Here is a 27,526-nt window from a genome sequence, read left to right as displayed (position 1 = left end):
GCAGGTAACCATGGTTGACAGAGGAAGACCAATGATTCCAAGCACCACCCACCTTTTGAAGCTTGCAGTCTGTTATTCGAACTCAATCAGCATGACAGAGTGATCTCCAGCCTTGTCCTAGTCAACACTCACACCTGTGTTAACGAGAGAATCACTGACATGATGTCAGCTGGTCCTTTTGTGGCAAGGCTGAAATGCAGTGGAAATGTTTTTTTCAGTTAATTTGCATGGCAAAGAGGGACTTTGCAATTAATTGCAATTCATCTGATCATTCTTCACAACATTCTGGAGTATATGCAAATTGCCATCATACAAACTGAGGCAGCAGACTTTGTGAAAATTTATATTTGTGTCATTCTCAAAACTTTTGGCCACGACTGTACTCCTAGGACAAGCAGACTGTGAAATATCTCCAGTTCAACCATTGTCATGTTTGCAGCTCTCGGTCAGCTCTCTGTCTTTGCTGTTTCATCAACTCAGTCAGCGGCTTCAGAGAGACGAGGGAGTGGAGAGGTGAAAGAGAGCGACCGCGAGCGCATGTTTTATTGATCAAGCGCGGGAAGGGAGAAAGCAAGCGAACATGGGAATGAAGTATGGCTCCGCTGAGTGGAGGGAGAGGCATGCAGAAAGTAGGCCTATGATGAACTCGAGGCGCAATTGCAGAGGTCTCAACAAGGTGGCGAGAGTAGGGGGGAGAAAAGCATGTGCGGACATTTGTTCAATGCTCAAAGGAAATAATATATAGCCCTTTGATATGTGAAACATTTTAGTATAACCTTTAGGGTGCCTGTAGTGACTGGGGGAGGTTTGGTGGTCATGCAATGGGTTTTGAGACCCTAAAGTAAATATATACTGAACAAAATTTAAGCAAAATGTAAAGTGTTGGTTTCATAAGCAATGCTAATTTCTATGCACAGAGATACCGTAACGAGATCCTGAGGCCCATTGTCGTGCCATCCAAAAATATAGTCTAACTTAAGGAAGTGAAATGTAAACACCAAAGCGTGTTTTAACCCAATACACCCTAAATGATAAGATATTTGTAAATATGTATGCATGTAGGCTATGTATTATAGGTACTTATGTTTAATAGTTTGTAGTTTAGCAGTTTTTATTCATTTTAGGCCTATTAGTAGTTGTACAAAATATTTTTATGCTGTAGAGGTAAGTTTTTATTATTATTTAATTATTATTAACCAGTAGTTGCCATATTATTATTGTTATTAAGTATTGTTTGTTTTTCTCATTTGGACACTTGAAAACAAGATGGTGCATCTCAAGAGATTTCATCCCGCAAAATGTTAAATAAATAAATACCGTAGAAAAACTAAGAGAAAAAAGTCAAATTCATACTTAAATGCTAATAGAAAATAGGCTAAATGAATTTGTCTATTTTGCGTTTTTTGGTCAATATTACATATTTGTCAATTTGGTGTATTTTCAACCAAGTATCAGTTTCAAATCATCTTTGTTTTATTACCACAAAGTCTTACTATTGAAGACTGTGTAATAGTTAACCCCACAGCCTGTTAAGTCCTAGAAACGTAGATATATATGGTGATGTAAAAAATATGAATCTTACTTTGTTCCCCACTCTGGTCTCCCCTACCTCGGTGTGACTGCGTGTGTGTGTGTGTGTGTGTGTGTGTGTGTTGCTTGCACGCCTGTCCAGTCATAGATGTTGTGGTGTACAGGAAATACACCTGTTACCTACCACTCACTGGCTAGTGTTTAACTGTAGCATCTGAAGATGTAGGCAGTTTTCCCAGTGTTTTTGTAAGGGGGTAGATCAGCTTTAATATTGCAGATAGATTATAGCTTCCATCAATGTAATTGTCTTTATCATTTCCAATCCCCCATATATATTTTTTTGTAAATATATATATTTTCCCAGTGTTAATTGTATAAACAGAAATGCACAGCTGCTACCAAGACTCCACTGACACTGACAATCAAAGTACATGTCAAGCTACCAAGAGAGATTGTGAACCCACAAAAACATTTCTAATCAAAGGTTGTTTTGCAGAGTTCTCTGATGTTCTCATGCATTTGGTATGGAAGACTGTGTGTTCTACCTAGCTGGGACACAGGGACTGGTTATTCATGGGGTTACACAGAAGTTGGCTCAATGTGAATGAAATAATATTGATGAGAACTGTGGGAAAGAAATGCCCCTAGGCCACAGCAGGGAGACGTTGTCGAGGATCTTGACAGATTCTGTGACAGTCAGATCTCAAGAGACATTTAGTAGCCTAGGATGACTCATGTTGGTTTTGTTGATCTGTGCAACTCGAGATGGGGCCTAGGGACCCATCTTCTATTTTCAGGATATTTTGTGAACATCCAGACATTCTTAGTATTGAAGTTGCCATACTGATTTATATTATTATATTGTATACATAGTAAATCCCTACAGATGAACTTGTTTATTAAATAAGTATTATTATGAATTCACTGTTACAATGCACTATAATTTACAGTATCTTTTGACGTTGGAATAAATAAAAAAAACTCAAGGAAAAGTTGATTTGGATGTGCCAAACATTTACTAACACCATTATAAGAGCCATGCACTTTACTACTCATATGGCCTGTCTTAATAAATGCACTCTTGACCTGCATTCCTTAGCTCTCCTCTCGTTTCAAAAACACTTAAGATTATAGAATGATTCAAAATCATTTAAAACAAATCTTTAAAAAAGGATTACTCCTATATATTACATATATATGTTGACCACAAAATGAGCGAATAACATTTAATTCAGCAAAAAAACATCCATTGGCTCCCGATAGTACATTGTGCTTGTTATACAGTACAGGTCGTTGTGAAGATGTTACATGAGGATTGGTCGGCGAGTCGTTGGTGAGAAAGGTCCGTCACAGAGTAGAGAGAGAGAGAGAGGTGTGTGCCTCACTCATTCACAGAGTCCTTTGGGGCAAAGAGGGGACGCTGCTAGGCGTAGAAGGTCTCCACTTTGACTGCTTGGCAGAACATCGTCATAGAGAAGACCAAACCCAGAATCTAAACAAAGGGAACACATACACAACCAAAACCAATGTGACACAACTACATCATCAATAAAGTGGTCGTGTCTGAATACCCATACTTGTGTCCTAAATATAGTATGGGACATTTAGAAAATCGAGTATACTTTAATAGCCCGTATTTCATAGTAATGACGGCTTTGACAACAGTTGATAATCGGATATGGGGATTTGCTACCGAAATTAACCAATAACGCAAAACAACGCAATCGTGCAAGATGCATTTTCAGTATGAGAAAATAGAACGTTTTCTAGTACGTGACTTTTTTCAATCTAGTATGGTTTAAATGCCAGGATGTTATACTCATTTCGGCTCTTCATCCAGTAGAATTCGATGCACACTTTTCCACAAAGTTGGGAAGAGGTGGCTGTGAGTGATTGGCCCCAGTTCTCTTCAAGTAGCCAAACGACAAAACTAGGCTACTTAATTGGGAAGATGCCGAATAGCGAAGCTTCTGCGGTGGTGTTCAAATGTAGGCTAAGTGGTTTTTGTTCTCCTTAAAATTCTCACGAGTATTGCATTGTAAGCAATGTCTAAATTGGCCATGGATGGAGATAGTGATTTGGACTTGTGGTTTAACTTAATTATCTGTACTGGCCAATGATTATAACTGTGATTCTGATCCAACCATTAATTTATACATTGTTGTTCCCCTGGCCTGAAAGGATGAAAGTTCAATATGTAGCTAGATGTAGAAGTCTAATGTTAACTAGCTAACGTTGCCCATGAACGGACGTTAGGCTAGCAAGCAAGCATTTTAGCCAGGTAGCTGAGGACAACAAAAAATAAAAACGTGTACTGTATGACAGAGTGATAGAACGTTTTGTCAACATGAAAGAGAGGAGGATGGCATTAGTGTTTCTCTACAAGTAGGGTGAGTAAACAGGTTTTTCTACACACACACACATACACACACACAAATCAGAACCATGGACAGCCACATCATATTTAGCTTACGTTGATTGGACTAAATAGTTTTTGGCATCTTTTCGTTGTCACTATTAGACTAAGCATAGGTGGTGTTGATGTTAAAATGTTGAAGTTAAAGTGGTGCTGGAACAGTGCAGGCAGATCCTGTTGTTTTCTTTGCGACAGTTGTTAAGTGGTCCAAAAATGTCTGAAACATTAACTTGTTTTACCATGCTGTAAGTCATGTAACTAACTGTACATGCAATATGCTTTGTGGACTTCACTGGACAGAGGTTGCTATATTTTGTGATAAAACAAAGGTGTGGTTGTATTTATTTTGATTGTTTAGCCCTGTATATCACGGTTGCAAGGCACATGAATAAACAGGTTATAGAGCAAACAACGAAATTATCACAACGCAGGTTGCAGTCGTGGCATACTGTATACTTTTTATGTGCTAAATAGTATGCCGTTTAAGTGTGTAGTAAGCTAGTATGGGTATTTGGACAAGACCAGTGTCTCCATTGAGAATAAAAGGAACAACCTCATGAATTTGAATTGGATTTCACTGTAATTGTTAATTGAGGCCTACTTTCAAATCATCTAATTTCTTATCAATTATTAGGGATATTAGCCTGGTTCCAGATCTGTTCAATATGTGCTTTAACCAACTCCTCTGACTTTTGTTGTCATGCCATTCAGTCTGACCCCCAATGCAAGCTACAGTAAACGTTCATATGCACAAATATTTAGAATGGAGTCTGTATAGCAAAGTCGGAAAAGCAGATACCGATCTACTGGTGCGAAGCTAAGATGTTATGGTTCCCTGTCAATAGACATCACTATAAAATGCTACCCACTGTAGCATAAGCATTCAAAGCACTTTCAACGTGCACTGAAGAGTACAATTGTGTCACCAGTGTCTGTACCTGTGTGAGTGCCGTACACAAGGCAAATATCCACAGGGCCACCAGATTCTGTTGTATCCAATCCTTCACCCGCTCGTAACATGGCTGTGGAGACACACAGGAATGGAAACAAAAGTTTTACAGCACATTATACAAAAAAACATGACATTAATTTATAGCATGGGGTGCCTAAGTGTAGCCTACAGCAGGGTTGGGGTACATTTAATTTTCCTTCTCGTGCTAGTCTTGGTAGACTTACAAGAGTATCGGGCCCACAGGCCCTTCTCTACACCGCCCAACACTAAGTGACACATCCTCCCATACATGCCTTTTACTCTGCAAATCATCTCCTTATCATGTTAGCTAAGTGGGTCCCATATGGATGCCTTCAACCCCCCCCTCTTCTCTGTTGAATAAATGTTCCCTGGGATAGCTACCATCCCTATCTATCACTAGGGGCGGAAGGTTGGAAGTAACTTGCAGATGGTACCATTGCTCTGTGCTGGGACAACATTTAGACGAGCGAACGAGCTGAATTTTTCATGGCCAACACAGACAACGCCTAAAGTTTCTCCAACTCTCCCTTTTGAACATTCAAGAGACATTACGTGAAAGTGTCAATGAAAAGGATGATGTACCACGAGACAAATACAAGTCTTCACGTATAGAATTGTGAATAGTTTATATATCCTGAAAGCAGCTAAAGTGGTTGTTGTAATAATGAAAGATAGTGGCATAGACAACGTCAGACAGCGATGGGACTGGCACAGAGTACATGAGCCTGGCATGGTATACGGCAGAAAGAATTTATGCCTCCCAGTCTTTAGCACTGCTGGTTTTCAGTCTTCCCCTATAATCAGGGATTTAGACCTGTGACACCAGTTGAGTGGATTCTTTCACCAAACAAGGGTATTAATCAAGTAATTATATATTAATTAACTACCAGGGGCAAAAGAAAGAAAAAATCAGCAATGCTGCTGCAGACCTCAAGGCACAGATTTAAAAAACCCCATAGAGTTGATTAACATAATAAAAAAATCCCCATCAAAATCTGTCTAAGCTAGAGATATGTTTTTTTGTTCTGTATGGGCTCAATCCACCACATACGCCCATGTTGGCCTTCCGCATTTGCGGTGAAAAGTGACAGGGATACAGAGCTGTTTGTCAGACCAGGAGACGAAAATGTCTAACACTACAGAGGTTTTCTTAAGACCGATTTTTGGAAATAGTTTGGGCAACAAACTATGACCCAAGTATCGAAAGCAGAGACTCTCATGAACACTCTCCGTTTTGTTCTACGACCCCCACAAGTGTCACAGGACTCGTCTAAACGTAACCCGGTATGGGTTTAAAAACAGTTTTGTGCCCCAAAAAAGGGGTAAAATGTGTAAAATAATATATAAACTCAGCAAAAAAAAATCAACATCCTTTCACTGTCAACTGCGTTTATTTTCAGCAAACTCGCGCACTAGCCACTTCTGTGGTGGGCCGGGCGCAGTGCACGCTGACATGGTCGCCAGGTGTATGGTGTCTCCTCTGACACATTGGTGCGGCTGGCTTCCGGGTTGGATGGGCATCGTATCAACTTAACGTGTAAATATTTCAACAACTGAGACATAAACTGAACAAGTTCCACAGACATGTGACTAACAGAAATTGAATAATGTGTCCCTGAACAAAGGGGTTTCAAAATCAAAAGTAACAGTCAGTATCTGGTGTGGCCACAGAACACTGTCATTCCTGTCTTGCTGGAGGGTCATGTCTGGATGAGCCTGAAGCAAGGGTACCACATGAGGGAGGAGGATGTATTCCCTGTAACGCACAGCGTTGAGATTGCCTGCAATGACAACAAGCTCAGTCCGATGATGCTGTGACCCACCGCCACAGACCATGACAGACCCTTCACCTCCAAATCGATCCCGCTTCAGAGTACAGGCTTCGGTGTAACGCTCATTCCTTCGACGATAAACGCAAATCTCCGACCATCACCCCTGGTGAGACAAAACCGAGACTCGTCAGTGAAGAGCACTTTTTGCCAGTCCTGTCTGGTCCAGCAACGGTGGGTTTGTACCCATAGGCGACGTTGTTGCCGGTGATGTCTTGTGAGGACCTGTCTTACAACAGGCCTACAAGCCCCCAGTCCAGCCTCTCACAGCCTATTGCGGACAGTCTGAGCACTGATGGAGGGATTGTGCTTTCCTGGTGTAACTTGGGAAGTTGTTGTTGCCATCCTGTACCTGTCCCGCAGGTGTGATGTTCGGATGTACCGATCCTGTGCAGGTGTTGTTACACGTGGTCTGCCACTGCAAGGACGATCAGATGTCCGTCCCGTCTCCCTGTAGCGCTGTCTTAGGGGTCTCACAGTACAGGACATTACAATTTATTGCCCTGGCCACATCTGCAGTCCTCATACCTCCTTGCAGCATGCCTAGGGCACATTCACGCAGATGAGCAGGGACCCTGGGCATCTTACTTTTGGTGTTTTTCAGGGTCAGTAGAAAGGCCTCTTTAGTGTCCTAAGTTTTCATAACTGTGACCTTAATTGCCTACCGTCTGCAAGCTGTTAGTGTCATAACGACCGTTCCACAGGTGCATGTTCATTAATTGTTTATGGTTCATTGAACAATATGGGAAACAGTGTTTAAACCCTTTACAATGAAGATATGTAATTATCTTTTAAAGACAGGGTCATGAAAAAGGGATGTTTCATTCTGTGAGACATATATACACTGCTCAAAAAAATTAAGGGAACACTAAAATAACACATCCTAGATCTGAAAGAATGAAATATTCTTATTAAATACTTTTTTCTTTACATAGTTGAATGTGCTGACATCAAAATCAAAACACTACAGGCTAATCCAACTTTGATGTAATGTCCTTAAAACAAGTAAAAATGAAGCTCAGTAGTGTGTGTGGCCTCCACGTGCCTGTATGACCTCCCTACAACGCCTGGGCATGCTTCTGATGAGGAGGCGGATGGTCTCCTGAGGGATCTCCTCCCAGACCTGGACTAAAGCATCCGCCAACTCCTGGACAGTCTGTGGTGCAACGTAGCGTTGGTGGATGGAGTGAGACATGATGTCCCAGATGTGCTCAATTGGATTCAGGTCTGGGGAACGGGCGGGCCAGTCCATAGCATCAATGCCTTCCTCTTGCAGGAACTGCTGACACACTCCAGCCACATGAGGTCTAGCATTGTCTTGCATTAGGAGGAACCCAGGGCCAACCGCACCAGCATATGGTCTCACAAGGGGTCTGAGGATCTCATCTCGGTACCTAATGGCAGTCAGGCTACCTCTGGCGAGCACATGGAGGGCTGTGCGGCCCCCCAAAGAAATGCCACACCATGACTGACCCACCGCCAAACCGGTCATGCTGGAGGATGTTGCAGGCAGCAGAACGTTCTCCATAGCACCTCCAGACTCTGTCACGTCTGTCACATGTGCTCAGTGTGAACCTGCTTTCATCTGTAAAGAGCACAGGGCGCCAGTGGCGAATATGCCAATCTTGGTGTTCTCTGGCACATGAAACACGTCCTGCACGGTGTTGGGCTGTAAGCACAACCCCCACCTGTGGACGTCGGGCCCTCATACCACCCTCATGGAGTCTGTTTCTGACCATTTGAGCAGACACATGCACATTTGTGGCCTGCTGGAGGTCATTTTGCAGGGCTCTGGCAGTGCTCCTTCTTGCACAAAGGCGGAGGTAGCGGTCCTGCTGCTGGGTTGTTGCCCTCCTACGGCCTCCTCCACGTCTCCTGATGCACTGGCCTGTCTCCTGGTAGCGCCTCCATGCTCTGGACACTACGCTGACAGACACAGCAAACCTTCTTGCCACAGCTCGCATTGATATGCCATCCTGGATGAGCTGCCCTACCTGAGCCACTTGTGTGGGTTGTAGACTCCATCTCATGCTACCACTAGAGTGAAAGCACCGCCAGCATTCAAAAGTGAGCAAAACATCAGCCAGGAAGCATAGGAACTGAGAAGTGGTCTGTGGTCCCCACCTGCAGAACCACTCCTTTATTGGGGGTGTCTTGCTAATTGCCTATAATTTCCACCTGTTGTCTATTCCATTTGCACAACAGCATGTGAAATTTATTGTCAATCAGTGTTGCTTCCTAAGTGGACAGTTTGATTTCACAGAAGTGTGATTGACTTGGAGTTACATTGTGTTGTTTAAGTGTTCCCTTTATTTTTTTGAGCAGTGTATATATATTCCTGAGCTTTCTTATATCTCCTAGATATAGGATAGATACTTAAAAACCTTATTCCTTATGATACATCTGTTTTGCCATTTAAGAATGTGTTATTCACTGGGTTTCTATGGGCTATATGGGCTATATGCCTTATACCCCAAATATAAGGCATATGAGAACAGGTAGTTATCCACAGCAGAGCAGTGTTTCCCAAATGGTGGGTTGGGTTTTAGCAAAAGCTCAGTGGACTGTGGGTGGATTGTCTAAGATTTATCACAGTATACTGTAATGTTTTGTTTACCTGGTTGGTCACAAGGAAGGTTTTTGGACCAAACAATTACATTTGGGCAACAAAAACAACCGCGTGTGCGTATGTGTGTCGGAGAGAGGGAGAGTGTATGTGTGGGTACATGTGTGTTTGTTCGTGTATGTGTGATTCTGTGCATCTTACCGCGGTCCACCAGGTCCCTGGGTTCACGAGGCCACAGTTGTCGCTGTACTCCAGACAGCAGGAATCGGGCACGCGGCTGGCATTGTACACCTCAAACCAGTCCGTATGGTTGGTCACGCCACAGCAGCGGAACTACACCAGACAAGGACACTGAACGTTAATGACCGAACAGAGAGGAACACCAAAAATGCTACACACTAAAACCATTCTGCATGATTCATGAACAGAGATCGTTCTCTGGCACTTCCATACGTACGGTACCAGTCAAAAGTTTGGACACCTACTCATCTTTATTTATTCTATTTTCTACATTGTAGAATAATAATGAAGACATCACAACTATGAAATAACACATATGGAATCATGTAGTAACCCAAAAAATGTTTAACAAATCTAAATATATTTTATATTCTTCAAAGTAGCCACCCTTTACCTTGATGACAGCTTTGCACACTCTTGGCATTCTCTCAACCAGCTTCACCTGGAATGCTTTTCCAACAGTCTTGAAGGAGTCCCACATATGCTGAGCACTTGTTGGCTGCTTTTCCGCTCTGCGGTCTAACTCATCCCAAACCATCTCAATTGGGTTGAGGTCGGGTGATTGTGAAGGCCAGGTCATCTGATGCAGCACTCCATCACTCTCCTTCTTGGTCAATTAGCCCTTTCACAGCCTGGAGGTGTGTTGGGTCATTGTCCTGTTGAAAAACAAATGATAATCCCACTAAGCACAAACCAGATGCGATGGCGTATCGCTGCAGAATGCTGTGGTAGCCATGCTGGTTAAGTGGCCTTGAATTCTAAATAAATCACAGACAGCGTTACCAGTCTCTTCTTCTTATTGGTGTCCTTTTGTAGTGGTTTCTTTGCAGCAATTTGACCATGAAGGCCTGATTCACGCAGTCTCCTCTGAACAGTTGGTGTTGAGATGTGTCTGTTACTTGAACTCTGTGAAACATTTATGTGGACTGCAATTTCTGAGGCTGATAACTCTAATGGACTCTAGGTCTTCCTTTCCTGTGGCAGTCCTCATGAGAGCCAGTTTCATCATAGCGCTTGATGGTTTTTGTGACTGCACTTGAAGAAACTTTCAAAGTTCTTGAAATTGTCTGTATTGACTGACCTTCATGTCTTAAAGTAAGGATGGACTGTTCTCTTTGCTTATTTGAGCTGTTCTTGCCATAATATGGACCTGGTCTTTTACCAAATAGGGCTATCTTTTGTATACCACCCCTACCTTGTCACAACACAACTGATTGGCTCAAACGCATTAAGGAAAGAAATTCCACAAATGTACTTTTAACATCCAGGTGACTACCTCATGAAGCTGGTTGAGAGAAGACCAAGAATGTGAAAAGCTTCCATCAAAGCAAAGTGTGGCTACTTTGAAGAATCTGAAATATAAAATATATCTTGATTTGTTTAAAACTTTTTGGGTTAATACATGATTCCATAAGTGTCATTTCATAGTTTTGATGCTTTCACTATTATTCTACAATGTAGAAAATAGTACAAATAAAGAAAACCCCTTGAATAAGTACTGTATGTTAAACATATCTCTGTCACATCTTTTACTTGGATAGTTACTTGGATAGTTCACTCCAAAATGGTCATTACTGAATTTAAACGAGATCAACTTTGCCTGGGTGCATTTTGCAGTGTGGTAATGTATTGAATGGGGGAGGGTGGAGAGGGTTAACTTAGTCTTATGGAATGAGAACCCTTGCTGCGGTTTTGACATGTGACTCAATCTAGAATTTAATATTGAACACATGGTCTCACTCACTCACTCACGATGTGCAGTCAGTCACACAACTTCACTAATGCACACTATTCACTAATGCACACTATTCACTAATGCACACTATTCACTAATGCACACTATCACTAATGCACACTACAAACAATCAAACTGGACTTTATAATGTAAAAAAGGGTCATTCTGTGATCAAATAGCCCAAAGTGATATCTTGTATCTGGTATCTTTTGACATCTCTCGGCAGCTTTCACCAGCAGTGCCTGCTGCATTTTTATCAGATCCTTTTATTCAATCTTTTCTCTACTATCTTTCCTCACCGTGTGTTTCCTACTTTTCTTTTGCCCATGATTTGAGCTGTGGATTTTAGTCATGAATAATACAAAGCCAAGCACATCAAAGTGAGTGTGGAAACAAACAGCGTTGTTCTTCGGGGAGCCGTGCGGTCCAATTTGCATTTCTCTTACTGTTTGGCAGCCTATTTAAAGAATCCAAGGCTATTCTTATTGGTTGGAATCAGGTTAGATTGCGTAATCCCTTGTCCCTATGAAGTGTCCCTATGATCATGTAATTAGCCTGCAGTACTGTATTTCTAAAAACTTGGCCTCTTTTAACACTATCCTGGTCCCAGATTTGATTGTGCTGTCTTGATAACTCCTATGGTCATTGTCATGCATTGGTATAAACAGATCTGGGACCAGGCCAATTTAAGACAAGTGTACTGTTCTACTGCTGACCACCAGGGGGCAGTCTAAGCAGGACACATTGACTTACATTTTACATTTACATTTTAGTCACTTAGCATACGCTCTTATCCAGAGCGACTTGCAAGTAGGGTTAAGTGCCTTGCGTATGGACTTACATCAGTTTGTACGATCATCCAGGCGTTGGTCAAGCCTACGTTGCCTTCGGTGCCAAAGAGCTGGAGTCCCCTCTTCAAATCCCTCTGGGCATAGTGATCAATCTGGATACAAGACACACAAAGACATCAAGGTGAAGACATGGACATCCTTACTCATGCAAAACACACACACACACAAACACTCTCTGTCTCTCTGTCTCCGAAACACACAACTTATTTACACATTCAGACAGTCAACAAACAATACATCAATCTGATATATTGCCATTGATCCAGAGCCTTTGCTCTCTCAAAAACTGTGCCAGTAGGGTAATGCAGTCTTTTGGCATGTTTGTGTAGAGGGCAACAGTCTGACACCATCAGTGGTCTGTTCAACCCGCTGTCAAAAGGGCTCTCCCAACTTTGCTAAAATCACATTTGTCTACAGCCGTTTCAACACAGCCGCAATGTAGCATGACTAATAGACTCTATACCTGATATTTTTCTGAGCAAAATAATATACGGGTACAATGTAGAACACAAAGGTAACACAAAGGATAAAAGAGCATGAATAAGGCCTTCAGGGGAAGTGTTACTAAAATACAATTTCATGATTTTAGCTTTGTTGTTGTCTTGTATTCCCTTCTGAAAATAACAGGAGCAAAATTTGCTCTGCTGAAAGCACAACGGGTTTTATTCTGACTTGAGATGCACGCTTAACTCTGACTTTCGTGTCATTCGTTGACGTCAATGGGAGACAAATTCGAGTTGTGTAGTGCTATGTCAAGTCAGAATACGGCCCTTAGGAAATATTTCTCCTTGTATCTTTCCAGCAGATTTATTTTATTTTACCTTTATTTAACCAGGCAAGTCAGTTAAGAACAAATTTTTATTTTCAATGACGGCCTAGGAACAGTGGGTTAACTGCCTGGTCAGGGGCAGATTTGCCTGGTCAGGACAAATTTGTACCTTGTCAGCTGGGGGGTTTGAACTTGCAACCTTCCAGTTACTAGTCCAACACTCTAACCACTAGGCTACCCTGCCGCCCCAATACTGATTGCCAGATACTGGCTCATACTTCCAATCATAACTTTGATGACACTGCTGTAACTTTAAAAAATGCATGATCAAATCTGTCTGCATAAAGATCAATCCACTCTGATCATTTTTGGGGGGAAATGTGAGGGGGATCTTGGAGGCCTGGCGATTAGGAGCTTGGGCCGGTGGCTGATGGCTCGCTGGTTCGGGTCCCCGTTTTTGACCTTGTGGGAGATCTGTCGACGTGCCCTTGAGCAGGGCGTTGACCCTGGTTGCTTCTGTGTGTCGCTCTGAATGGGAGTCCGTTAGATGACCAATGTGATGTAGTTGTTGAGCGGCTTCACTGCAAGTATATTGTATGTTTTAAATATTCAATAAAAAATAAATAATAATATACTTTCAAAAATTATTCTAATAATAATAATAATTTTAAAAGCATATCCCGTGTATCGCCTTGGAACACACTGACTCATATTATGCCAAATCACCACAAGACAGCTAAACCTGCCATATTAGATTAGAGATTCAAAGAAGGATTTTGCCACATTTTCAGCAAATGGCAATTGCTGCGGCCTCACAGTCTTTAAAGTCATTGCTTTGAGTGATTCTAATCAACTTGACTGCTTACAGAAGCTACTGTTGTTTTATACACACTGTTATGGATTAGCCTGAATCATGTTGTCATCAAATGTGCAATTTAGAAACAGTGTGAAAACTCACCAAACACTCTCTCTTCCCAAAGCAGCTCATTATATAGCAGTAGAGCTATTAAAATCTTTCTCTAGGCCTCAAGGTTTGCTGTTTTTTCATGTTTATTTTCTTCCTGGTAGTTCATTTATGGATTAAGGCTAAACTAGAGTCCGCTCACCTGGTGTCCCAGGTCTGAATCCATCCCTTGCTCTTTCTCATTGTCTAAAAATATGTTCTCTCCTCTGTCCTCTCCTCTGCTCCTTCATCTGTACTGATCTTAAAGAATGTACCAGCTGAAAGCCAGGCTAATGATGAGCTTCCAGCATATTTTTTTCCCCTTTCAAATCTTTTCCTGTCAGTGCAGTGAAGGGAGAGGAGAGAACAACATTTCATTTCAGACAGTGTACATAGAGTGCATTTGCAAAGTATTCAGACCCCTTGACTTTTTCAACATTTTGTTAAGTTACAGCCTTATTCTAAAATGGATTAAATAGTTTTTTCCCCTAATCAATCTAAACACAACACCCCATAATGACAAAGCAAAAACAACTTGTTAGAAATAAAAAATAAAACGCGTAAATATCACACGCTTCGCACACCTGTATTTGGGAAGTTTCTCCCATTCTTCTCTGCAGATCCTCTCAAGCTTTTAGATTAACTAACTTCTTAGTAATGACTCGGGACGTCGGTTTTGATACGAAAGCTTCTTTTAGTAAGAATACTTTTACATTTAACAACAATTGTTTTGGTACAGAGCAATGCAGGTAAGATGCTGTCGGATAGTCAGCCACAATCACCAAAAACCTGCACATAATTGGCGCGTTATCACTCATTCCTCTCGCAAGGCATTCTGGGACTTGCAGTCAAAAAGCGTAATTCAACACAACCCAATACAATTACATATGCAAATAAATCTAAAGATGAACTCAAACACAAAGTTACAACAACCCCCCCCCCCCCGATGAACAATTGTGTTCATCTAGATCTCTAGGCAGTATATGAACTGAATAGGTCTCCTCAACAAAGTCCCTGAAGCAGTACGAACTGAACATGATCTAACTAAGCCATCTCGGCCTGGAAACAGTTCCTCAATCTTTCCTAGTTTCCAGGTTTGTCTGGGTGTGTTATCTTCTCCAATGAGTACAACGTCACCTGCCTTCAGTGGGGTGGGCTGTGGTGTGTCACAGCGGTGTGCTGACTTTAGATCCAGCAAGTAGTCTCTTCGCCAACTGTTCCAGAAACTGGTCACAAGTCTCTGCCTGTACTTCCATCTGCGTGTCATTTCCCCCTTGTTTAACGTTGGGTGCTGAGTGTCAGCTGGAAATGGCTTTGGAGGCAAAGAGGTTAGTCTTTTACCCACCAGGAAGTGTGCTGGGGTCAGGGGTTGTGGTTCATCCACCTCATTGTGCACGAAGGTCAGAGGCGTAGAATTTAGGATAGCTTCAACCTCTGTCAGGACTGTGCACATCTCTTCAAAATTAAGTGAAGCTCTCCCAAGAACCTTTCGCAGGCATGTTTTTACTGACCTGACGAGTCTTTCCCAGAATCCACCCCACCAGGCTGCTCGCTCTGCGATGAACCTCCAGGTGATGCCCCTTTCTGAGAAGAACGCCAAGAGTTGGGGCTCTTCGATTGCCTTCCACAGCTCTTTCAAGTCCTGATCAGCTCTCTTGAACGTTTTTGCATTGTCTGAGTAGATTACCTTGCATAATCCTCTCCTTGAGATGAATCTTTTTAGAGCTAACAGGAATGTCTCTGTTGACTGATCTGAGACCGGTTCCAAATGCACTGCTCTGGTTACAGCACAAGTGAACAGTGCAATGTATGACTTCTTCACAGAACCATTTTCTTTCACATAGAGCGGTCCTGCAAAATCCACACCTGTGACTTCGAATGGTGGGGATTCAGTTATTCTGTCTTTTGGTAAAGGCGCAGTGACCTGCTGTCCGGCCCTTGCCTTGAATCTCTTGCACACTATACATCTTGCCACTGTGCTCTTGACTAGCTGCCTAGCACTCAAGATCCAGTATCGCTCTCTGATTTGTACTAGAGTGTCTCTTACTCCAGAATGCATCACCTTCTCATGGTGGTACTGTATCAGCATTTCTGAGTATCTGGACTTATTGGGCAGAACTCATGGGTGCTGCTCTCTGAATGTGAAGTTGGACTGTTGCAGTCTTCCTCCTACACTGAGTAGTTCGTGTTCGTCCAGGAAAGGTTTCAGTTCTCTGATTTTACAGTCATTGTTTAGGCTTTTTCCTGCCTTCAGTAGTTTGATCTTTTGTCCGAAACTCTGTTGTTGTGTTACCTTAATCCAGTACTTTTCTGCATCGAACAGTTCGTCAGCAGTCAGTTCACCTTACATCTTTATGGTTGTACGAGCATTGGCTATGAATCTCTTTATCCAGGCGGTGACTCTGAACACTCTTTTCAGTTTGCTGTACCTTTCAAGCTCCAACACAGGTTCAGTGCGGTCTGTGCTGTTTGCTGCGAGTTGTACAGTAACCTGGCAACTGGACTTGAGTTCTATATTCACCTCTTCCGGAACCTTGTTATCATCAGTCTCTTCGGACTGATTGGGTGATGTCAGAATTCTGGGTCCATTCCACCATAGCTCGCTCTGTGCCAAGTTTCAAACAGTTTGTCCTCTTGTAGGGAGGTCAGCTGGATTAGTTTTCCCTTCAATATGTGACCATGACTCTGGATTGATCTCAGTCACTCTGTTCGCAACAAACTGTTTCTTGTTGAGTCTTGAGTCTTACCTTGCAAGTAAGCTACTGCACTGTAAGCCCTTTCACTTGCATCACAGAACACGTGTAGTTTCAGGGTGTGGTTATTCTGTGGCCGCATGTCTGTTCGGTACCACCTTGGTATGATGAGCGGGTGTAACTGGGGTAGTTCTGAACACCACTGTTGCCATTCTCGTGTCAGATCAGGTGGTAATTCTTCGTCCCCTCTCCCACATTTCCTGGAACATGCACTTGATCCTGATGGTGAAGGGAGTTAAGAAACCAAGAGGGTCGAAGATACGTGCAGACGACTGCAGAACACTTCTCTTTGTGTTCTCCTTTTGCCTTAGAATGCTCAGTAACAGCCTGAGGTCAAACACAAAGTCATCCGTTTCCGGCCTCCATACTAAACCTAAAACCTTCAGCACTAATCCTTGTGTTTGTAATGTCAAGGGGTGGTGAGTTGTCGTACTCTCCTCCCGTTTTGTTTTCAATTCAGGAGAATTGGTCATCCATTTGCAGAGGTCCATGCCTGCAATCGACAGCATTCGCTTTGCAGTTGTTGTCACAAGGTAAGCCTCTTCAACATTGCGTGAACTTGCAATGAAGTCATCTAGGTAGAGTGACTCTCTCAGTATCTCTACAACTTCTGGTTGTTCTGGTTCATATTGTTTCAGGTGCTTCCTGGTTGTAGCTGCCAGCAAAAATGGACTTGGGCAAGCTCCAAATACCACTCTTTTCATCCTCAGCACACGTAGCTCGTCTTCATTTTCTCCCCTTGGTGGGCCAGTGAGCCATAGAAATCTCACGGCGTCTCTGTCTCTCTCTGCTAGGGATATCTGCAGGAAAGCTTTCTTGATGTCTGCCATGAATGCGATCTCATGTAGTCTGAACTTTATCAGAACGCTGAGCAGATCCGGATTCAGGTTCGGTCCTGTGAGTAGACAGTCATTGAGGGATGGACAGCCATCTTCATGGGACGAGGCATCAAACACCACTCTCAGTTTTGTTGTCACCTTATCTTCTCAGAGTACTGCATGGTGAGGTAAGTAGTATTTTACGTTGTCTGCACTGGATGCGTTGTCCTTGGGCATGTCCTCTGCCATATCTTGTTGTAAGTAGTCTTCTACTACTTCATTGTATCTGCTGTACAACATCACATCCTTCTTCAGTCTTTTCTTCAGACATTCAAACCGTTTCTTGGCGATTCTATAGTTGTCTTGGAGTTCTGGCATTTCTCGTTTCCATGGCAACTCCACATGGTATCGCCCATCTTTGAAGGTGGTTGTTTCCTCAAACCTTTGTAGAGCCTCGGTTTCCTCTGGGTTCTGTGTTTTCTCGCTTAGAATACCCAGAGACCCAAGCTCCCAGAATGCATGCAGTTGCTTGGAGACTAGTGTGTCTTCATCAAGTGGGATGAACATGCAGGTTGCCTCTGCGACACATGACATGGACACGGGTCCCTGCACCGACCATCCAAAGGTGCTCTCTAAAGCAACTAGCGTCTCCGTCAGTCGCTCCACTCTGCCTGATACTATCTGCCAGTAGTAGTCTGCTCCTATCAGGACAGAGAGTTCAGGATCATTGTCATCTCCTGGAAAGTCTGCAAGCTGCAGTCCCCTTTTACTGAGCTCATACTGAATCCGTTCACCAGGAACCTTCATCACAGCTGTGCACACTTGTGGGGTTTCAATTGCCTCTCTCTCTATTCTCTGCTGTTTGTCCCAGACATTCTCCAAGATGACTTTCACTGTGTTGCGTTGGGATGTTCCTGGGGCAGAGGAGCCAAACGTGTGAAGAGTGAGTGCCTCTTGTCTGATTACTGGTAGCTTCAAGCCCTTCACAAGGTTTTCATGTATGAAGCTTCTCTGACTGCCTCCATCTAGTAAGCAACGAGCTATCTTCCTGTCCGATGGGCCTTCTACCCATGCCTTTGCCGTTTGTAGCAACACAGTGTTCTGTCCATCTGGTTTCATCTTCACTGAATGGGGAATAACTGAGGAAACAACAGCATCTACAGAAACAGTAGGGGGTTGCACCTCACTCCTCTTACTGGTACACACCGCAATGTGATGTCTGCTTCCACATGTTGCACATGACACATCTTTGACTTTACAGAATTTTGCTATGTGTCTCTGTCCTAAACATACAAAGCATCTTCCCATGTTCTTTAGTTTCTCTTTGCGTGTAGCAATATTGTAGTCAGGGCAGTTTTCTGATTTGTGGTCTGCACGGTCACAAAATAGACACGTTTGTTGTTCCTTCTGGCTGGCTGTATGCAGTGCTGCAGCAGAGGGCATGTTGGGTCTTTTTGTTTTCATTTCATTGGAGAAGCATGACTTGTTCCATGGTTTGCTCTCTTTCTGTTGGTTGTATGATCTTGTCATTTGTAGCGCTCTCTCCCTGCTCTGAACCTCTTTCTGTAGGAAACTGATAATCTCAGACACTTTCCATTCATCATCTACTCCCCTCTGACGACTATAGTCAAGAGCTATGTCCTCTGGAATCATCTGCAGTAAGATTGGGAATAGTAGGCTTCCATAGGAATCTGACACTACACCCAGTGATTCCAGGCTCCTAATATGAATTTCACATTCATCATATAGCTACCTCAATGCATTTAGATCAGAGGATTTCTTCACAGGTGTGAGATTCAGCAGCTTTGACATATGAGCACTAATCACAAGATCTTTCCTTCCAGTAGAGTGATTGCATTATCATAGTTACTGTCTGTTAACATCTGTCCTGCTACTGCCTTTGCAGCTGGTCCAGTGAGATATGTTTTCAGATAGATAAACTTCTCTTTTTTACACAGTGAATCATTGTTGTGAATAGCAGTCTCATACTGGCTCCAAAACTCCTGCCACATACTGACATCTCCATAGAATTTCTCAATAATCAACTTCGGTAGCCTTACCGATTGTCTCTGTGATATGTTTGAGTTAGCGTCACTCACCCGGGCTGGTAGTGGATTGACGTCCTGTTTCTTCGTTATCACTCTTTGTGCACGACTCTTCAGCATGATAATGCGCTCTTTATAATCCTCTGTGCATGCAATCTCTGCCTCCAATCCGTCCAATGGCGTTAACTGTTCAATTCCACGATCGAGTTCAAACAAACTGTCCTCCTTAGCTGATAACAATTCCAACAATGTACTCAAGTGATCGGTATCCGGATTTGACTTGGATATTTCCACGTCAATCTGATTCAAAATCCGTGTTGTTGCGCCTCGAATGGTACCCCGCTTTCGTCTCATTCTTTCTGCTTCATGCCGACGTTCCTCCTCAGCCATTTCAGCCACTTTCTTCGTCGCAGCTCATATCCCGGGATTCGGCACCAAATTTTAGATTTGCTAACTTCTTAGTAATGACTCGGGACGTCGGTTTTGATACGAAAGCTTCTTTTAGTAAGAATACTTGTTTACGTTACATTTAACAACAATTGTTTTGGTACAGAGCAATGCAGGTAAGATGCTGTCAGAAAGTCAGCCACAATCACCAAACACCTGCACATAATTGGCGCGTTATCACTCATTCCTCTCGCAAGGCATTCTGGGACTTGCAGTCAGAAAGCGTACTTCAACACAACCCAATACAAATTACATATACAAATAAATCTAAAGATTAACTCAAACACATTAAAGTTACAACACAAGCTCTGTCAGGTTGGATGGGGAGCTTCGCTGCACAGCTATTTTCAGGTCTCTCCGGAGATGTTCGATCGGGTTCAACTCTGAGCTCTGGCTGGGCCACTCAAGGACATTCAGAGACTTGTCCCGAAGCCACTCCTGCGTCTTGGCTGTGTGCTTAGGGTCGTTGTCCTGTTGGAAGGTGAACCTTTGCCCCAGTCTGAGGTCCTAAGCGCTCTGGATTTTCATCAAGGATCTCTCTGTACTTTGCTCCATTTATCTTTCCCTCGATCCTGACTAGTCTCCCAGTCCCTGCCGCGGAGAAACATCCCCACAGCATGATGCTACCACCACCATGCTTCAACAAAGGGATGCCAGGTTTCCACCAGACGTGACGCTTGGCATTCAGGCCAAAGAGTTCAATCTTGGTTTCATCAGACCAGAGAATCTTGTTTCTCATGGTTCCTTTTAGTAAACTCCAAGCGGTCTGTCATGTGCCTTTTACTGAAAGGTGGCTTCCGTCTGGCCACTCTACCATAAATGCTTGATTAGTGAAGTACAGTAGAGATAGTACTTCACTAATCAAGGCCCTTCTCCTCCAATTGCTCAGTTTGGCCGGGCGGCCAGGTCTAGAAAGAGTCTTGGTAGTTCCAAACATCTTCTATTTCAGAATGATGGAGTCCATTGTGTTCCTTGGGCCCTTCAATGCTGCAGACATTTTTTGGTACCCTTCCCAAGATCTGTGCCTCGACACAATTCTGTCTTGGAGCTCTACAGACAATTCCTTCGACCTCATGGCTTGGTTTTCGCTCTGACATGCACTGTCAACGTTGGGACCTTATATAGACAGGTGTGTGTCTTTCCAAATCATGTACAATCAATGGAATTTTTTCTACAACTCCAAGTTGTAGAAACATCTCAAGGATGATCAATGGAAACAGGATGCACTTGAGCTCAATTTTGAGTCTCATAGCAAAGGGTCTGAATACTTATGTAAATAAGGTATTTCTAAAAACCTGTTTTTGCTTCGTCATTATGGGATATCGTGGGTAGATTGATGGGGGGGACAATTTAATCCATTTCAGAATAAGGCTGGAATGTAACACATTTTGGAAAAATCTGTGGGTCTGAATACTTTCTGTATTTTTGACATTGCACTGTGTTAAATGTTTATTGGACGAGGAATCAGGAAATGTGAAGAGAAGGCGAAGGCTCTATGCATCGTCCCAAATCGTCCCATTAACTAGGCAAGTCAGTTAAGAACAAATTCTTATTTACAATGACGGCCTACCTCGGCCAAACCCTAACCCGCACGACGCTGGCCAATTGTGCGCCACCCTATGGGACTCTCAATCACGGCCGGTTGTGATACAGCTTGGATTTGAACCAGGGTCTGTAGTGACACCTCTAGCTAGATGCAGTGCCTTAGACCACCCGCTCGGGAGCCCCAAGTGGTAAAATGGCAAACTGTTTATCTATGTTCGTCTGTGATAGCTCCCAGCAAGGATAGAATACTGTCAAAATGGGGTCTTTTTGTGGTTCTATTCTCTCTGGAGGTATTCCCTTTAATGTCGTATGTTTATTCAAATGCATTCATATGTATTCATATTTATTCATAGGGAAACATTGACAGGAGCTGTTCACGTTTTGTTTTCCACAGTCTATTTTCCTCAATGCTGCTTTGCTCCAATTCTACTTATTGTATTATGGTTTTATCTCAACCTGATTGCAATATTGAATTCTATGAAGTTTAAATCAACAGATACTTTTACCAGACGTGGGTTCAAATAGTTTAGTATTTGTATTTTGAGCGATTGGTTGAGCCTGCCTGTAACGGCTGTCCTCTTCGTCTGAGGAGGAGTATGAAGGATTGAACCAATATGTGTCCATGTTGATATTTATTTAAACTCAGAACACTAAGACCAAAATAACAAAAATAGACCAACACAAAACAGTTCTGCATGGTACAGATACGAAACAGAAAACAACTACAACTCAAGGGCAGAACCAGGCTGCCTAAGTATCGTTCTAAATCAGAGACAACGATTGACAGCTGCCTCTGATTGGGAACCATACCAGGCCAAACACATAGAAATACAAACATAGAACAAAACATAGAATACCCACCCACATCACACCCTGACCAAACTAAAAATAGAAACAATCTACAAAAGCAATCTACGGTCAGGGCGTGACACTGCCTGAGTGCCAGTTGATCCTGCCTGGAGTGCCAGAAGTCCAGCTAAAGTGTTTGAAGCAAAACAAATACTGTTTGAACCCAGGTGTTTTTGTTTTTGCTGTCAACACCCCTACAGGATTTTAACAATGGGTTTCTCCTTTTCACACAAAGAACAGAACATTTTATGTTTTGTAGGTAGTCCAATGAATTAGTAATTTCATGTCGCCATTAATTTAATGGGTGAATCACTATGATTAGTAGTGTGTTTTACCAATCAAAAGTTTCTCTCAGCACGAAATGAAACTTCTCCATGCTTGAAATGTATTCAGGAAGTGGTTACATGACTCAATTTCAAATTGCTACATTGATCCTCAGTCCCATGCTGCTGAGGTTAAAATGTGCACCTTGTTTATGTAAGAAATGTGATCCTTACTATTATATACAACAAACTGAGTTGTGCCACACATTGGAGAAAATGTCACTGTCTTTCATTTGAGTCACATTCTTTACAAATATTAATGAATTAATCATATTGTAAACTAATAAATGATTAAAAAAAAAACATTATATAATGTGTATACCAACTGAAAGTGACTGACACCAACTCCAGGTGACTCTGATAACATCCATGGGCATGTGAGTCTGTCCTAATATGGACAATGTACGGATCACCATTTTCCTACAGTAATTGGTTTGACCGACACGGTTTCCTACTTGGAAAGGAACCCCTGCCTGGCTGCTGTAACTTTTTTAATGACCCTATTTGATTAGGTGGTGATGAGACTAGGTCAGCGTTTCCCAATCCTGGTCTTGGGGAACCCGAGGGGAGCACATTTTAGTTTAGTTATTGAAGTCAGTCAAAGATGGCAAGGTTGGCAGCTGTAGGCTGGCATTAGGTGGCACGCGCTGATGTGTTGAAGGAACAGATGGGAATGTTCAAGGCCATCAGTGGAGTAGCGGTGTTGTGGGAATGAGACCCGGCAACAGAATACTGATGAAGGATCAGAAATCAGCTCTCTGGGTAAAGTTTCCTCATTATTTCGTACTTTCTCATTTATGTTGAATCAACGTGACTGGTAGGTTGAATATTTCTGAAATAGGGCAGCAACAGACTGTACACTGTTTTTGTAACTCAGATTTCCAGCGGTAACTGATACATTTTGCGATAACGCAAGTTGACATAACCATTAACGTCATGCGCCAACTCATTTGACCACTATGACCTTGCTGAATCGTGTGTTTAGTGCTGGGCTGAAATAAAAGCCAGCACACACATCTGCCTTCCAGTGCCCGTAATGGAAAACAATGTTTAAAAAAAAAAGAACATAGCCTTCCCAACAATAACATTAACATGTAACTCTCTTATGTACATATGGAATGGCCCTGCGGTTGAAGAACATCGTAGAGTCCATTTAAACTAGCCGCTGGAGGACCATTCCCTTTTCTTTCTTCATTTCTTTCTTAAGTCCTACAGCACGCCTGGCTTTTACAGTGCACCGGTCTTTTACCCAGTTTCTCATTGCACTGCTTTGTGTAGAACAATTAAGAAATTAAACTGAATCATTCGGATCCGGAATGGAGGATAGGGGATCAGACATAGGGACTAGGGTGGGGACTGACATCCATAGCGGAAGGGATATAAATGGCTGAAAGCCCAGGAAGATGCTACCAATCCAGGAACTCTTCTAGAATTACACACCAAGTGAGACAAACCAAAGGATTATAATGGCTGTGGGGCAGAGGATTCAGATTTAACAGAGCCTGTATGGGTTTTATTACATAACCACAGATAAAAAGCTATACACAGTATGAGTGTGGGAAAAAAATCAAATACACTCAAAGGAAATAAAGAGGGAGGAGAAAAATATCAAAGGGTAGGATCATTATTTACTAAAAGGTACAGGCGGAGACTGTAGACACCAACGGCCTTGGCCCTGGCCCTCGGGGTAGCGAGGATGCCACAAGTCATGCATAATGGATTAGCCGTGGCCGATAGATTGGAGGGCGTCCCGTTATTGGCGCACCGCTTGTTTAGATGGATTGAATTTGAAATGCTGTGAATTGTACTATTGTGTCTGTGCATGCCAGTGTACTGGTGTGTATGTAGGAGCAGGATGTATGTGTGTGTGTGTGCGAATTTTATTATTAATCCCTTCCCAAGTTGGAAATGCTCTGATGTGTAGAGATGTATTTATGTTGAAAAGCCAATGCTCCTCTACTTTTCAATCCAGTTCCACAGACATGTGACTAACATAAATGGAATAATGTGTCCCTGAACAAAGGGGGGGTTAAAATCAAAAGTAACAGTCATTATCTGGTGTGGCCACCAGCTGCATTAAGTACTGCAGTGCACCTCCTCCTCATGGACTGCACCAGATTTGCCAGTTCTTGCTGTGAGATGTTACCCCACTCTTCCACCAAGGCACCTGCAAGTTCCTGGACATTTCTGGGGGGAATGGCCCTAGCCCTCACCCTCCGATCCAACAGGTCCCAGTCGTGCTCAATAGGATTGAGATCCGGGCTCTTCGCTGGCCATGGCAGAACACTGACATTCCTGTCTTGCAGGAAATCACGCACAGAATGAGCAGTATGGCTGGTGGCATTGTCATGCTGGAGGGTCATGTCAGGATGAGCCTGCAGGAAGGGTACCACATGAGGGAGGAGGATGTATTCCCTGTAACGCACAGCGTTGAGGTTGCCTGCAATGACAACAAGCTCAGTCCGATGATGCTGTGACACACCATGACAGACCCTCCACCTCCAAATCGATCCCGCTCCAGAGTACAGGCCTCGGTGTAACGCTCATTCCTTCGACAATAAATACGAATCCGACCATCACCCCTGGTGAGACAAAACCGCGACTCGTCAGTGAAGAGCACTTTTTGCCAGTCCTGTCCTGTCCAGCAAAGGTGGGTTTGTGCCCATAGGCGACGTTGTTGCCGGTGATGTCTGGTGAGGACCTACCTTACAACAGGCCTACAAGCCCCCAGTCCAGCCTCTCTCAGTCTATTGCGGACAGTCTGAGCACTGATGGAAGGATTGTCCATTCCTGGTGTAACTCGGGCAGTTGTTGTTGCCATCCAAATCAAATCAAATCAAATTTTATTTGTCACATACACATGGTTAGCAGATGTTAATGCGAGTGTAGCGAAATGCTTGTGCTTCTAGTTCTGACAATGCAGTAATAACCAACAAGTAATCTAACTAACAATTCCAAAACTACTGTCTTATACACAGTGTAAGGGGATAAAGAATATGTACATAAGGATATATGAATGAGTGATGGTACAGAGCAGCATAGGCAAGATACAGTAGATGGTATCGAGTACAGTATATACATATGAGATGAGTATGTAAACAAAGTGGCATAGTTAAAGTGGCTAGTGATACATGTATTACATAAGGATACAGTCGATGATATAGAGTACAGTATATACGTATGCATATGAGATGAATAATGTAGGGTAAGTAACATTATATAAGGTAGCATTGTTTAAAGTGGCTAGTGATATATTTACATAATTTCCCATCAATTCCCATTATTAAAGTGGCTGGAGTTGAGTCAGTGTCAGTGTGTTGGCAGCAGCCACTCAATGTTAGTGGTGGCTGTTTAACAGTCTGATGGCCTTGAGATAGAAGCTGTTTTTCAGTCTCTCGGTCCCAGCTTTGATGCACCTGTACTGACCTCGCCTTCTGGATGATAGCGGGGTGAACAGGCAGTGGCTCGGGTGGTTGATGTCCTTGATGATCTTTATGGCCTTCCTGTAACATCGGGTGGTGTAGGTGTCCTGGAGGGCAGGTAGTTTGCCCCCGGTGATGCGTTGTGCAGACCTCACTACCCTCTGGAAAGCCTTACGGTTGAGGGCGGAGCAGTTGCTGTACCAGGCGGTGATACAGCCCGCCAGGATGCTCTCGATTGTGCATCTGTAGAAGTTTGTGAGTGCTTTTGGTGACAAGCCGAATTTCTTCAGCCTCCTGAGGTTGAAGAGGCGCTGCTGCGCCTTCTTCACGATGCTGTCTGTGTGAGTGGACCAATTCAGTTTGTCTGTGATGTGTATGCCGAGGAACTTAAAACTTGCTACCCTCTCCACTACTGTTGCATCGATGTGGATAGGGGGGTGTTCCCTCTGCTGTTTCCTGAAGTCCACAATCATCTCCTTAGTTTTGTTGACGTTGAGTGTGAGGTTATTTTCCTGACACCACACTCCGAGGGCCCTCACCTCCTCCCTGTAGGCCGTCTCGTCGTTGTTGGTAATCAAGCCTACCACTGTTGTGTCGTCCACAAACTTGATGATTGAGTTGGAGGCGTGCGTGGCCACGCAGTCGTGGGTGAACAGGGAGTACAGGAGAGGGCTCAGAACGCACCCTTGTGGGGCCCCAGTGTTGAGGATCAGCGGGGAGGAGATGTTGTTGCCTACCCTGACCACCTGGGGGCGGCCCGTCAGGGAGTCCAGTACCCAGTTGCACAGGGCGGGGTCGAGACCCAGGGTCTCGAGCTTGATGACGAGCTTGGAGGGTACTATGGTGTTGAATGCCGAGCTGTAGTCAATGAACAGCATTCTCACATAGGTATTCCTCTTGTCCAGATGGGTTAGGGCAGTGTGCAGTGTGGTTGAGATTGCATCGTCTGTGGACCTATTTGGGCGGTAAGCAAATTGGAGTGGGTCTAGGGTGTCAGGTAGGGTGGAGGTGATATGGTCCTTGACTAGTCTCTCAAAGCACTTCATGATGACGGAAGTGAGTGCTACGGGGCGGTAGTCGTTTAGCTCAGTTACCTTAGCTTTCTTGGGAACAGGAACAATGGTGGCCCTCTTGAAGCATGTGGGAACAGCAGACTGGTATAGGGATTGATTGAATATGTCCGTAAACACACCGGCCAGCTGGTCTGCGCATGCTCTGAGGGCGCGGCTGTACCTGTCCCGTGTTGTTCGGATGTACTGATCCTGTGCAGGTGTTATTACACGTGGTCTGCCACTGCGAGGACGATCAGATGTCCGTCCTGTCTCCCTGTAGCGCTGTCTTAGGTGTCTCACAGTACGGACATTGCAATGTATTGTCCTGGCCACATCTGTGAAGTTATTTGGGTTTTTACGAATTATCTTTTAAAGACAGGGTCCTGAAAAGGGGACTTTTCTTTTTTTGCTGAGTTTATA

General features: G+C 43.4%; 1 protein-coding gene across 3 annotated transcripts in view; it reads right to left on the bottom strand.

Annotated features, from left to right (window-relative positions):
• Window positions 1-2,407: 2,407 nt before the first annotated feature.
• LOC109884966 (tetraspanin-4) overlaps window positions 2,408-27,526 on the bottom strand; it is a 115,740-nt gene continuing 90,621 nt past the window's right edge. For all 3 annotated transcript variants that reach the window (XM_020476860.2, XM_031808364.1, XM_020476854.2), the window contains 4 exons: window positions 12,131-12,232; window positions 9,516-9,647; window positions 4,885-4,968; window positions 2,408-3,022 (listed from right to left, as the gene is read on the bottom strand). In XM_020476860.2, coding sequence (XP_020332449.1) covers window positions 2,954-3,022; window positions 4,885-4,968; window positions 9,516-9,647; window positions 12,131-12,232 — 387 coding nt within the window. In that variant the 3' untranslated portion in view covers window positions 2,408-2,953. The remainder of the gene's footprint in view (window positions 3,023-4,884; window positions 4,969-9,515; window positions 9,648-12,130; window positions 12,233-27,526) is intronic.

This window comes from Oncorhynchus kisutch, linkage group LG3 (assembly GCF_002021735.2).
Source record: "Oncorhynchus kisutch isolate 150728-3 linkage group LG3, Okis_V2, whole genome shotgun sequence".
Lineage (NCBI taxonomy): Eukaryota > Metazoa > Chordata > Actinopteri > Salmoniformes > Salmonidae > Oncorhynchus > Oncorhynchus kisutch.
This window is presented reverse-complemented; position numbering and strand designations above follow the sequence as displayed.